The following is a 14,569-nucleotide window of genomic DNA, read 5'->3' on the forward strand; positions in this document are numbered from 1 at the left end:
CTTCCCATTCCCTTCATCTAGCAATACAAGAGTGACTGAGGGCATGTGTAAAACAAGGTGCTTTGGTCTTTAAGTGGCGCTTTAGAGCATGTGGGGGTTTTATGAAGGGGAGGTTAAGTGTGTCGAACCAAACGGCTGTATTGCTGAGAGCCCCCCCCCGGCAGGATCCGTGTGTGTCCGCGCCTCTGGGTGGATTCTTGCCCCTGCTCTTGTTTGCCTTGACTTGCCCACTTTTTAAATGGTCCTGGGAATCACTCCAACTGGCTTTGTTAACACACAGGCTCCGGAAAACGCGGCCGTTGACCCCGAGAGCACGGAGCCCTGGGAACAGGAGCAGCGACCAGGGTGGAGGCCATGGTGATGGGATTACTAGAATAGCTGAATCAACAATTGAATGTGCACATTAGCTAGGCAACTCGGGTCTCATCTGGAAATTTGTCCAGAATAAAATATGGCACTTCAGCTGTGACAAAGAAATGCCTTTGAGTGTGTTAATGCTCCGGGAGACCACATCTGTTCAGGAAAATATATGGAGATGATACTTCTGAGTAGCGATATGTTTGTAGTAATTTGATGTCTATGAGAATGAGAACTAACATCAATAATATTAATGACGGGAGTTTGGATTTGCACTCATGACAATCAGATGACTAATTCTGCCCATTCTTCGGCACTGATAATTGAAGAGCAAATTTCCAAAAGTCACTCAGTTCATTTTCTGTTGTTTTTGAGATGAAACTGCCAATGAACTAAAGTCATTCTTCCTCATATCTTGCGTATCTTACATAGTCATATGTCATATATTACAGTTTTGGAAACTGAATCTCACTCAGTCCTTTTGTTATTCAGCAAACTTTTGTTAAATTTCCAAAATGTTTCCAATTTAAACAGATTTGAAGTATCAGCATTTCAACATTCAAGCCCACTTATTTAGAACTTATAAACTAACAAAAAACTTACAAAATAAAATGTAAATCATGCAATTAATATTGATCTGGCAGTTATTTTGTTTGATATCTCTTAATCTCTATTAAATTTTCTCTATCATACAAAAATCAGTGGTGCAAAAAGATGAGAGAAACAAGGTGAGCTTGTTTCTTCTAAGGATATTGCGGCCTTAGAAAAGGTGCAGCGTAGGGCCACAAGAATGATTCCTGGTCTTAGAGGAATGTCATACGAGGAAAGGTTAGTTGAGCTAAATCTGTTCAGCCTCAAGCAAAGGAGACTGAGGGTGGACATGATCCAGGTCTATAAGATTCTAACAGGTTTGGATGCTGTTCAACCGAATAGTTACTTCAGCATTAGTTCAAATACAAGAACTCGTGGCCATAGGTGGAAATTAGCGGGAGAACATTTCAAACTGATAACGTAGTGCAAGCTGAGTCCTTCGGTTCCTTTAAATCAGAGCTAGATAAGATTTTAACAACTCTGAGCTATTAGTTAAGTTCTCCCCCAAGTGAGCTCGATGGGCCGAATGGCCTCCTCTCATTTGTATAGTTCTTATGTTCTTAAAAACATCGATAATGTAATGACTTTGGCAAATGGAAGCATATATTCTGCCTCCCAGCGATGTGTCAGTCTACCTTCAGGTTTCCCAGCATGCTCAGCAACTTCCATCCATCCATTTTGTGGGCCTGCTTATCCTATGCAGAGCCGTGGGGGTCAAGGGCCTGCCCTGGGGGCTACAAGTACAAGGCAAGGAATAACCCAGGATGGGGCACCAACCTCGTAGCTGTGACCAGAAAAAGGGGTTTGAAGATGGATGGATGCATGGATCAAGCCTGCAGCCACTGTGGTAGGTAAATTTAGCTGATCGGGGGTGCTGAAGCAAAATTTCTAGGGGGGGGTTCAAACCCATTTCTTTAATACATGACTAATCACCTGGAATGGGTGATTTTTAATATACACCTCCCATCTACATGGGGGCAACTACTAGAACACCCTGACCATAACTGTTATAGCCTCTCAACACAGCTCAGTGATTAAGCTAGTGAGGAATGGCAACCATTTGCCCCACACAAGACTGTCTGCTGTACAGCACCTGCGATGTACAGAGCTGTAGCCCTCCCACTCCATTATAAAAATAATCTTTTTATGCCGCGATTATTACATTGACGGCTCCCTGTGTGGCTAACACAAGAGAGATCAAACTCGTAGACGCTAACAAAAGGGATTCCCAGTTGGCGATGCGGCTGAACAACTGAATCAGTGTTGGTCTCCATGCCTGAAAGCCTCGGGACAGAAGCGGGAAGTCAGTGAGCAGGGAGCCTCTGGCTGCATCTCGCTCACACACAGCTCAATTAAACATGCAGTAAAGGCAAGGAACATACATTTGCAATGTCGAGTCATACCCACATTCGACAAACTAAATAGTATCTTTATAGGTTGCGCTCTCACTGTATTTCCTGTTGTTTGCGGACTTGTGCTTCTTTGAATAAGGGACGACTGAGTGAATTACCCGCGATAAATTTGGACCTTCATCAGTCGGAGATCCATTTAGCACCCAACGCTCTTTGTTGCTGGGAAAAATCAGAGCCGGGGGAGGGGTGACAATTCCCTATTGCCAGTTTCCTCAGCTCGGTCGTCAAGGTTTCGGCACTACAGCACTTCATTGATCTATGTCTCAGAGGTGGGAGAGGGCTCAAATAAGTTAATTTCTCTTTTATTGCTTTTCTGTAAGTTTGCGTTTCCTATGGTGCCAACGTCTCCTGGATCTGCTGATATCAAGAATTCCACTAATCTCAACGGGAAAAGTAACGGAAAGATTTCAGATGTAATGGAACGTCCTGATTCCAAGATTTCCCATCCTTGACTGTTTTCACTTGATATGCTTATAAGAATAATTTTCATATTCTTGCCTGTGACATATATGTGATTACTTATAAACTTATATATGTAAAAATAAGTATTACTACGCTATCTGAAACAGAGTAAGCCAGATAATCCTGCAGAGAAAACTAATTTCGACGGCTAGCACTCCAGACTTTTCCCCCCAGTTTTTCCCATAGCTAGTGCTCATATGTGAAACTAGGTACATAGAATTGTGCTTTATGGTGAACGGATGTAATATCCCCATCTGCTGGACGATTGAGGTAATGAATGAAAAGATCTGCTCTTCTGTTACTGGGTTGACCGAAGCAATCATTATACATTTTATCTGCTTTTCTGTTGACGTGTTCAGTGTTTAGTTACAAAATTCATAAGGGAACTGAGAAATGTATGATAAATACCAAAACTACTGGTAAACTACAAAGGATTCCATTACGGAAACAGTGACACCAATACGCAAACGTGCCCTGCTGAACTGGCCTGGAAAAGAACGTTTCAAACAAATCGCATGACGCAAGTTCCGGTTCTCGTAGAAGCGGTTCCGGCCCAATTCAGGTCCCATCCCAAGCCCGCCGTAGTGGAGCCAAGATGGCGGCTGCCGTAGATAGTGTGGTTAATGTGTGAGTATTTCTTCTTTATTCATTATAAGTGATGTGGATTTTCTGGGGTACGTTTCTGAAGCGGATTCGATTTGGATTATAAAACAGCCTGTGTGTATTGCGTAATCCAACCGGCACCGCTAAGTGCCTTAAAAAGCAACTAACCTGTACTGTTCAGCTCATTCATTGTTCAAACATACTTAAACTTTAGGTCACTAGCTTGCAAGATGTTTATGAGGTACATTTTAATGATCGAAATCCTTGATTTACATAAGAGATATATCACGGATGTGAAAACTAACGAAACGTAAATTTGCCTCTATTTCTATTTCTTGGGTATCACAGTTGGATATTTTTCTCCTCGATAAAGACGTTAATGCCTGTTGGCTTCTCATTCCCGGGTCGTTTCAGCTCTGTTTTTAAAAGGGGTTTACAGGGTGAGCATCCGTGTGTATTAGCAGCAGAATGCTGAAGGCAGCTGACTGAAAGCCACGGGCTTTGTTCTTCGGTGAGCTGCCTGTCTAGACGTTCATTAATGAATCGTAAATACCATTATAAAATTCATTGTATAGGAGACTCGTATTTTCTTCAGGCGCTTAAATTGTAAGGAAAATACTCCGTATGAACTACTATGAACCAAACGGATGGATAATGTTTTTTGTTTCTTTTTTTTGCGTTCACCCAATTAATGATCCTCAATATAAACTATTGTCATAATATTCCGTTGTTTAATCAATTCACCGTGTGGTTATAAATAAAACATAAAGTCTGAAATTAAACTTCAAAAAATACAAATAAACATTATTAACACATATTCCGCAGTGGGCCACCTATAAACGTGGTTTCTGTTACATAAACCTTTAATATCGGGGGGGAAAATGCTTATGTCCTGTTTCCAGGATGATCTTATTGTACCTGGTGACGCTACCACCCAGGAAAAAGTCATTTGTCCCACAAAATGAAAGTGATCTTCTCCATGGTCAAATAGTGTCCTGTGTTTAGTGAAGAATGAATCTTAAATGCCAGTGTCTTGATTCTAGAATGCCACGTGTTTTATATCTGATCGGTGTGCGGTTTTTACATGCATAGAAAGTCAGTGTTCGGGCACTTTGGCCAATGTGCCCTTTGTGTGCACGTGTCACAGCCTCGGGGAGCAGTACTACAGGGACGCCATGGAGCAGTGTCACAGTTACAATGCCCGGCTGTGTGCGGAGAGGAGTGTCCACATGCCCTTCCTGGACTCTCAGACTCGCGTGGCCCAGAGCAACTGCTACATTTGGATGGAAAAGCGACACAGGAGCCCAGGTTGGGAAAGGCCAGGCACTGACACTGCCTGTCGTTGCATATGAAGGAACAGCTCATTTTAGGCTGTAATGTTTCAAAGTAATGAGCCATTGTATGTATGGGGTGTACTGGATGTGAAACGTAATAAATATGCAGAATAGCCAAGACAGATGGCTGTTTCCTACTCTGGATCTAGCAGCAAACGATGAACGTTTTTGTTACAGCTGGTGATTAATGTCAACAAATTAGACTCAATCCAGCTGCTGATTTGGCAGCCTTGGTAGGATGATATGTTGAGCTTCTGACTTAAACAATGGGCTAAACTTTAAAGATTTTTCTGAAAATTATTGAAAAGTTGCCTTCCGATTGTGCTAAACCAAATGTTCTGGATATATCTGAGTATCTTGGGTATTGTGCATTTTTTTAAGCAAATTTGTATCTCTTGAAGAATCACCTAAGATTACCTGATTTATAAATCTTAAATATATTTATAACTTCTCTTAAAGTGACATTTTGACAGTTGTCTATAGGACTCTTTAGTAAGCGGAACTGAATTCCCTTGTGTCAAATGTTTTTTTTTTTCTTCGCTCATTTTTTCAACACTCATATCCTTATTTCTGTCCTTCCAGCGATGAACCCTGGACAGCTTTATTCATACCCCGCTCGTCGCTGGAGGAAGAAGCGGAGGGCACATCCATCTGAGGACCCCTGCCTCCCTTTATCCCCTCTGAAGTCAGGTACCAATCTCTAGGCTTGGTCTCCAACAGCCAGATGTATGTGTCTCCGGCTTGGGCCAGCGGTTTGTTTTTAAAAGCCGCATGAAACTTGAGCACAGCGCTATATGCGTGCTGAGCATTTGGCTGGCTTCAGCCTCTCTATGTGCTGATCTCCTTTATGACATCAGCATCGTGAATTTCTCATGCTCCACACTGGTGTCCCACAGCAGAGCTGGACCTGGGGCTAAAGAAAGATAGCAGTAGCCTGGAGGCCCTTCTGAAGGCGGAGCCCCTGGACAAGCGGGGGCCGCCCGAGCTGCGGGCCCCAGAGGAGGAGCCCAGCCTGGCCGAGCTCACGCCCGCATCCCACAGCAGCACCACCCGCATCCGCAAGGTATGGTGGTCCTGCTGCCTTTGCGCCGCTTTCGGGGGAAATGGTGGTTTCGACTTGGTTTCGTAAGCTTGCTTTATGAGAGTGGAAGAAATGAGTGAAATGGTCTGTGTGTGTCATTCTGCCAAAACGCATCATGAACCTGAAAGAATAGATCAGAAGCACAGCTCTGCTGCAGGGGCTGCCCCGCTCTCAGCTGTCTTTCTTTCCGGTCTCTCGCGCAGAGGATCTTGGAACCCGAGGACTACCTGGATGACCTGGATGATGAAGACTATGAGGAAGACACCCCTAAGAAACGAGGGAAGAGCAAGGGGAAGGTGAGTCTCCAGCCTTATATGTAGAATTGCATAAGCTGTGTTGTGTGTTTTACTTGAGGGTAATAATTCTATTCATTGTGAGCGATTTGTCAGAATTTCGTCAGCGTTGCAATAGTTGACTGATTGCACAGCTGCATGTGTACCTAAGGCGAACTTGTTAGGTACCTTTGTGAAGGGTAAAACTGCATGCCCCCAGCATTTGAGCTGGTAATGAGATGGTTGCCAGATCATTCCTTGAAGGGAAGTCGCACCTATTTTATATTTACGGGACGCTGGCTGTACTGCTGTAGAGAATATGCTCACCAGCTCCCAGGTAGGCTAACGACTGTTATTCTCCCCCCCCCCCCCCCCCCCCCCCCAAAAGAGCCGGGCAGTGACCAGCACCCGGAAAAAGCCAGACGCAGCGGCGCTGGAGGACCGGGACAAGCCTTTCTGCTGTGACAGTGAGTGTGTGCGGTTAGGGTGGGGGAGATGTAGCCCCATCGCGGCAACTCGTCATGTGCTGTGCAAGGCTTTTAAATCCAGGTGCAGTAATACAGCAAAACACACTGGCTGGCCAAAAAAAAAGTCACCCTTAGAATTTAAATCAGCAAGTACTTAAGAGCCAATGACTGGATCATTATTACAGCTCAGCAACGTTATGCAGCAATAAAGTAAAGTGTGCTGAGTACCTGATTCTCCTGAATGGCCAGGTTATCCCATCAATGGATTTTTTCCCTTCCTAATGGCATGGGAATATTCCAGGACGATAATGCCAAGATTCATCGGGCTCGAATTGTCAAAGAGTGGTTCAGGGAACATGAGGGATCATTATCACACATGAATGGGCCAACAAAGAGTCTTGACCTTAACCTTACAGATAGTCTTTGGGATGTGCTGAAGAAGTCTTTACGGAGTGGTTCAACTCACCTATCGGTACAAGATCTCGACAAGAGATTAATGCAAATCTGGTAAAAAAAGGAATGTTGTGATGTTTCATAAGTACGTGGGAAATGATGCACGGACAAATATGTACCATAATCAAAGCCAAGGCGCTCCAACGAAATATTAAAGTGTACGGCGCTTTTTTGGCCAGGGCAGTGTATATTTAAAGATTTCACTGATCAAAGGTATTAAAATTGTGCTGCTCAGCTGTACTGAAATCCCACGTTTCTTTAAAAGTCAGTTTGTTTAGTTACGTGTTTTGCAGTCTGATAAGGGTGAATGTCGAGGCTGCAGAGTAATTTAGTAACTGATAACCTGCCCAGATAATCTTCTGGGATGTTAGCTGTCTTTTTTTGGCTGTTTCTTTGAAAACATGATGAAATTATCCTAAGTACATTGATCTGTAGAGTGTATAGATGGTAGCTGTTCATGCCAAGGATGGTAAATGATCAGATTTTTCTGCTTTGAATTATGAAGTAGCTAAGATCTGGGCTTTCACTACAGCAGTAATGGAGTTTTGAAGATACTTCTCCTGTAAACAACCAGAAGTCAGGATTCTGCGGATGCAATTCTAAAAAGTGATTAATGGCTTCATTCTTAACCCTGAATTTGAGGGATAGTTTTGGTTAGTTGATGAACTGCATTTTCTGGTTTGTGCCATGTTCATCGTCATTCTTCCCAATGCTGCAGCTAATCCCTCTATGATTCCCCTGCATTTTGTACTTCTTAACGCTAACTTAAGAGATAAGCTCAAGATACTACAAGAAGTCAGTACAAAGCACTGAGGGACTCATTATCCAAGAAGTCTAAATTACTTTTTCCTTTACCGGAATCACAAATGTGATTTTAGTTTAATGTGAAATTAAATTTGCCTTGGTCTATTGAGAAGTTATGGATCAAAATTAGGTGCATACTAATTATGCTGGGGAAAAACCAATAAGGAGACATTTCCTTTCTTAGTCTCCTAATTCTGTGGTGTTGGAGATCAATGATATTGGGTCCTAATGTCCATTTAAAGGCCTTTAATTGGCTGCCTCTGTGTTGTGACCTTTGTTGCAACTTCAGTCATTCACAAAACCTTTCCTTATTCCTAGATGAACCAATTAAGTTTCAGTTTGACAGTCAGTGAGATTTTTTTCCTCTTTCAGTATTAATAATCACTGAGGGAAGATTCAGATTAATAGTAGTCTTCAGACTTTTTAAATGTAGCGATGAGATCTTCCTTTCACCAAAGTTCAATTTGATGTACAAATTTTCTGTATTGGGGGGGGGAAAAAAATCTGTATCCACTTTTCCATGCATGTACAGCAAGAAATAATGATTGACCCAAAGGTGTGTAATTGAGGTGTTGACTTGGCCATCAGGAACATTGTATTTCTTGGATATGCAAATTTGGTTTTGACTCCATTTCATAGGCGTTATCACTAACTGATTTCATTGCATATAGTCCTGTTTCTCTCTGATGCTTGCATGTGAGATTGGGCTCTGCCCCTCACCCAGGTGATTATCCAGCCTCAGGCTTATGGTCTTGGGAGTAATATCTCAGTCTGTTATATTTTCTTATCAGATGCTTTTGTCCATTGTGAAGAAAGCTTGAGGTCAGAGAGCCAACCTGCTATTGCACTAGCTCCAGTCTGGGGCATTTTTCCTGAGGCCTGAACCTCACTTGGGGTGGTCTGAAAGTCTCTCTGGCTGTGTGCACATCCCTCTCTTGTCTGTCTGAGTCCCTAGTAGGATTTTCCTTGATCATTTCCTCAAAGCTCTGAATGCTGAGTCCTCCTGTCTCTCTTTTTTTCCCCTCTCTCTTTCTCTCTTTCAGACTCTTACAAACAAAAGCACATTTCAAAACCTTCAGAAAGAGGTACATTTCAGTCATTCCTCTGTCCTGCCTTTCTCTCTGCTCATCAGCTATGAGTTTAATACACCCACGTGTGTCTATCTTTGTGTTAGCGTGTGCAAGTTTGTAACACTGTCTGGGGGCTTTTAATAAGCTCTAGGGGTAGGAGTATATAGTTAAAGACCTAAGCAACTAGTTAAACCCGGGATGTGTGACGTGCAGTTGGACTAATACTCTTAATCTCTAAGTTGCTGCTGCCCTCTTGGGTGTATTCTTGTATCTCTCTTGTATCTGATGTGCAGTTTCTATCATTTAGCGTAAATTATTGTGGAAATTGGTGGCAGAATCCAACCTCATGCACTGTGCTGCCCCCAGAGCCTCCTACGACCCTGCTCAGGATGAAAGGTTGGAAGATGAATGGTCAGCGAGTGTGGCAGCTGCGTTTGACTGTCTGCTTTAGCGTCGGAGCGATGCTTAACAACGTGGCTCACTTTGTGTGGGGACTGGTCCACAGCAATGAAGAGAACCTGGCGTGTCCTTTTTTAGATGGTGCCGTATAGCAAAATGGCAGCCTGTCAGAATGAGAGCTCTTCTTTCCATTTGAGCCCTGGAGCACACGGTCTGTATGTTTGGTGGTGGGGGCTCCGGCGCTGCTCCCTTGGTCATTCTAGCAGCACGGAGGGGGGGGGGGGGGTTAAGCCATGCGAGGTGAAGCAAGCTTCCCTCCAGGCGGTGGAGTGAGAAGGCCGCCTTCACTAGGCAGGATGGGTCCTTGCAGCTGGTTAAGGAGACGAAAGCTGCTTTTGTAGAGATGTTGGCTAGCGGCAGGGGTGTGCAAAAGCATAGTCTTCCAGAAAGAAATGAATACAGCTTTAGGGTGTGTGATTCTGCTGGGATTTGACCCTCTGCCTGTGCGTTGGATCTGTTGCTTTGTGAAACTGACTTTGTCCCTGATTGGCTCTTATGGTCAGTGTGCATTGCTCTCCGTGCACGTGTGTGCATGTGTGTGTGCATGTGCGTGTCCCCGTCCCCTCTCGTTGCCTCACCGTGTGCCCTTTGGATTCCGGCAGTTTGTGGGAAGCGCTACAAGAACCGCCCAGGCCTGAGTTACCACTACACTCACTCCCACCTGGCGGAGGAGGAGGCGGAGGATGCCGAGGACGAGGAGGACAGCGAAGGCCCCTTTCAGGCCAGGCCAGAGGAGCACAAAAGTGAGACGGCTGTCCAGCTCTGCCCCGCCCCCCTCACCCTCATTGGTCATTTACTTTGCTTCTAGTAATTCTAATCCAATGACAGCAGCCAGCAGGGATTTGAACAGGCTTCCCCAATTCCAGTCCTGGGGGGCCAGAATCCAACACATTTTGCAGATTTCCCTGATCAAACACACCTACCAATTAGCTGATTAAGACGTGTTTGAGCAGGGAAATCTGCAAACTGTGTTGGATTCTGGCCCTCCAGGACCAGAACTGGGGACCACAGGGTTTGAGCATATTGAAATATTAGTAAACATGGAATAAGTTGCTGGGATTGTTGATTTTACTGAAGTTAAGGAAGGTACAGCATTTTGGGGCATTCAGCAGCAGAGGCTTTGTTGTGAATCTGGATTTTATTGATATAATGGGTTTAATTTCTGCTTTTCTGGTATGTATATTCCCAAGCCCTCTTCTTAACTCCTCTCTTCCTAGCATTGTTACCATTCTGAGCACTTCTCAGTTAATGACCCCCCCCCCCCTCCCCCCAGATTTGATCAAGATGATCCACAGAGTCTTAAAGACTTGTATTTATAAACCGGGAATATCCTCTCCTTGTCGTAACAGCATTTGCCCGTTAGTTAAAGATGTGAATATCTGTTCCGGCTCTTGTTCCTGTCAGCGCCCAAGAAGGGGCCCGACGGCCTGGCGCTGCCCAACAACTACTGCGACTTCTGCTTGGGAGACTCTAAGGTCAACCGCAAGACCGGCCAGTCCGAGGGCCTGGTGTCCTGCTCCGACTGCGGCCGCTCAGGTAGACGCCCGTACAGCATCAGTCTTGTGTAAATGTTCACCACCGTCCACTAATCTTTTGCGGGGCTGTACATTTCCCGTGTAGATGCTGTAACTTCTGCATTACAGACACATAATACTTTAGGTATGAATCTTGGAAAGAAAAGTTCAAACATTCCAACAGTCCACGTTCAGGGTTGTGTGCCCTGGTTCCACATTTTGCACGTTTTTTTGGTGTAAACATGATTTAATTTAATTACGGGGCTTCTTTCTTCATTCTAGTCCAGTCACGTCTCTCTCCATTGCCGTTGTTTGTAGCTGGTGCTGACTTCCCTGTCTTGTCCGTCGTAGGTCATCCGTCCTGCCTGCAGTTCACCCCGGTGATGATGGCTGCGGTGAAGACCTACCGTTGGCAATGCATCGAGTGCAAGTGCTGCAACGTCTGTGGGACCTCCGAGAATGACGTGTGTACCTCACTGGCCCCGCCCCACATTCATTATGCGACATGGGTGGTAGATCTTTTCAGTGATGTGAACAGGGCATCCCCAGGAAGTAGGACTATGCAAATTCTGCTCCTCTGAGTGGTAGGAGCACCTCAGACTGGAGACAGCACTTTCACAAAGTATCCAGACTGCAGTAGAAGAGTGTTGAATGAAGTACAATTGACAGAAATAGTGATACATTCAGATTGAGGGTTTCATGTGGTAGAACATGGAGAGAAAAAGTCCAGTTAGGCTGGAATCTTGTCTATCCTCCATGTGCGCTGCATCTAATGGTGTCTTTCGAAGCTTTTACTTAGCTATTCAACCACCTTACTATTCTTAGCATTCAAATCATCTATGGTTGACAAATTTTTATTTGTCAAATTGATAATCTCAAATGCTCCTTGTCAATGTATAATTCACCTGCCCCGAAGAATGCTTTTTGCAAGTAATCTGTTTTGCATATTTAATTTCCTTTACTCTGCCTGTTGAAAATGTGCATTGCGTTGCCAGCCCAATATTGTGATAGCTGTTTGGACTCAGAGTGCAATGATAATGATTTACAATTATTTTAATAATAACATAATTGCACTGGCTGCCTCAGAGCTATTTATATTGCAATTTCAGCTATAGTAGCTAATATGTAGTTTCACTCACCACCGGCGGTCTCAGCCTGGGTATCGTCTCTCTCCCTCCCCATCCCGCCAGATGCAATGCTCTGGAAAAAGCTCAGGGTGAGAGTGTCTGATGGTCTGGTGTGACGAGCGGCAAGCCGGATGTAGCTGAGCCCGGGGATTTGATGAGCCGCGCTTAAGGCTCTTCTGGCCCCATGGATGTTTTCCACAGACATTGTCCATGTTAGAAGTGGGTATTTAGCAATACCCACATGATTACATCAGCTCAGTCCTGTCCCAGGAACACCAGCGTAATTAAAATGTATTATAGCCCCTCCTTTGGGTGGCATTTGTGTGGTGCATGTGCTTAAAAATGTATATATTTCACTTTCTGTCTGTGTTGGTGCGTCTAACCAATAACATAATATTATATAACCATTCCTGGGGCAATCTGAATTTACAAGACACAACCTGAAATGTTTCCATCTCTCTATGGCGATGTCACGCCTTTGGTTCTGTTTCTTTTGTCAGATCCACCCTGTCACACTCTTAATAAACTAGATCACGTCAGCTGAGATCTATGAAAGTAAAGGGCCCCCATGTGTTTCAGGATCAGCTGCTCTTCTGTGACGACTGTGACCGGGGATACCACATGTACTGCCTGCGCCCCCCCATGTCCGAGCCACCCGAAGGTACCGCTCCATTCCGATGCTAATCGTGCTGCCCCTAATCCCACCCCCATTCCCCATCTGAGTCTGTTAGCCTGGTACGCACTTCCTAAATTAATTTACTCATAGATCTTTCTACCCCCTGCCCCCCCCCCCCATATCGATAGTTTCTTAAATCACCGTTGTTGCCGTGCAGCAGGTGTCCTTAACATGAATCATCGATTTTAGCAGCTGGTCTGTTGGCTCAGTCACATACAGCATTGCTTTCTTGACTGTGCTGTTTGTCTCTCTCTCTCTCTCTCTCTCTCTCTCTCTCTCTCTCTCTCTCTCTCTCTCTCTCTCACACACACACACACACACACCTTGTTTATTTGATTTGGCTTCAGCCAGCACGCAGTCAGGCCAGTTGCGCTCACATTGTTACTTGGGGTTGGACCGTCCTGTAAACACAAGTCCTGACTAAATTACTCTTTTGTTCCCCCTTACAGGAAGCTGGAGCTGCCACTTGTGTTTGGACTTGCTGAAAGACAAGGCCTCCATATACCAGAACCAGAAGACGGCTGCGTAATCAGCGGTCGCTCTGCTCTCGGCTCGGACGGGGGCCGTGCTGGGCTTCGGGGGGCGGGTCACTGGGGCGACATTACAGCATGACCGCAGTTAAGTAGCAGTCACATTGTTGGGTATCCTAGCATGGAAGGGATGCCAGAAGTCATCCGCGAGTGACTCATTTTCTTCCTTCTTAATGAGACGTTCTGACCTTTAAAACTTCACACATCTTTGGCGGAAAGTGATTTTGTAGAAAACAAGTAACACCTGGACAGTTTTCAAGAACTAAGGCGAAGTATGAGGCATGAAAACAGTTTTTAAAAATAAATTAACGCTTAGTCCATGAGGGGGCCAGTGGAGGGCAGTGTTGATCTACGAGACGCGAGATGGCCGCCGGAATCATCCAGACTGAAGCATGGCGAGTGGTATATCTGTTTGCTCGCTTCTTCAGTGTCCTTATAAACATTGTGCTAGGAGTATGCTGACTCAAATCTAAATGGCAGTGCTCTGGAACGCATTTCAAGATTTTAGCCGCAGGAAAATGTAAAATCACCTTTTTGTGCTATTTACCCATACAAAACTAAAAAAGCTTAATTTATTTTGCACGGCATTTACATTCACAATAAATTTCACAGCATAGCGTAATGTCACAGCTAAAGAGATACTACAAGATATGCTTGTGTCCTCATCAAACTTTAAACTGGTTTAAGCCGGATTGCTATTGGCCTTCACTTGCCTTATGTATTGGCACCAACGGACTGATGGTACATCTGTGATTAAGATGGATGAGAAAAAGGCAGCAGAAAACAGCAGAGCTGTTTTTTAAATGTGGTACTTGTAAGCAGCCATGTTTAATGCAACAAGTGCAGCTACACTACAGCTGTTGGGTTTAGTCTGTTAGGATATGAGATTGTAATATTTAGCTAATCAAGTTATCAATAGCGATCTAACAAAATGATAGTAACCTTTGTATTTATTTAAAAACTGGCTTTTAAGGTTTCTGAGTCAGTTACTAGTATTTGGGTTTTTGTTTTATGATATATGTACTGCATTCTCTCAACGAAAATAAAATCAACTACCCCCCCCCCCCTTCCTGGCTCTTTAGATGAGTATTTGGACTCTTCGTGGGCTAGCAAGCGCATGATTGTCCAGCTTCTGTGAAACGCCCAGTGAGCGTTGGTTCTTGCACAGGAGTCAAAGGGGCCTGCTTGTCATTCTAAGCAGAACAGAAACGTTAAAATGATGTTAGGAATTTAAATTGTCATCCTCCAGTCGTCTCATCTGGCTTCGTACGAATCCTGTGTCTCTCAGCCTTGGATACACTGAGCTAGTTTTTGTCCATGTTGGTACCATTAGTCTGCCATTTGTGCATAAATGTAC

At 44.4% G+C, this 14,569-nt stretch overlaps 1 protein-coding gene across 6 annotated transcripts; it reads left to right on the plus strand.

Annotated features, from left to right (window-relative positions):
- Nucleotides 1-1,658: 1,658 nt before the first annotated feature.
- LOC111859857 (zinc finger protein ubi-d4-like) lies at nt 1,659-14,278 on the plus strand. 6 transcript variants are annotated; one of them, XM_072717539.1, is made up of 14 exons: nt 1,659-1,795; nt 3,363-3,449; nt 4,573-4,733; nt 5,342-5,449; nt 5,656-5,822; nt 6,044-6,136; nt 6,501-6,579; nt 8,880-8,921; nt 9,273-9,302; nt 9,968-10,108; nt 10,770-10,901; nt 11,231-11,343; nt 12,586-12,667; nt 13,132-14,278. In XM_072717539.1, exons 2-14 carry the CDS (start codon nt 3,418-3,420, stop codon nt 13,209-13,211), a joined length of 1,260 nt encoding a protein of 419 aa, XP_072573640.1. In that variant the 5' UTR covers nt 1,659-1,795; nt 3,363-3,417; the 3' UTR covers nt 13,212-14,278. The 6 variants fall into 6 exon arrangements, with proteins under 6 accessions (XP_072573640.1, XP_023698721.1, XP_023698722.1 ...); XM_023842953.2 differs by lacking the exon at nt 1,659-1,795 and adding an exon at nt 2,604-2,629; XM_023842954.2 differs by lacking the exons at nt 1,659-1,795; nt 9,273-9,302 and adding an exon at nt 2,604-2,629.
- The last annotated feature ends 291 nt before the right edge of the window (nt 14,279-14,569 follow it).

The sequence above is a fragment of the Paramormyrops kingsleyae genome, chromosome 10 (assembly GCF_048594095.1).
Source record: "Paramormyrops kingsleyae isolate MSU_618 chromosome 10, PKINGS_0.4, whole genome shotgun sequence".
Classification (NCBI taxonomy): Eukaryota; Metazoa; Chordata; class Actinopteri; order Osteoglossiformes; family Mormyridae; genus Paramormyrops; species Paramormyrops kingsleyae.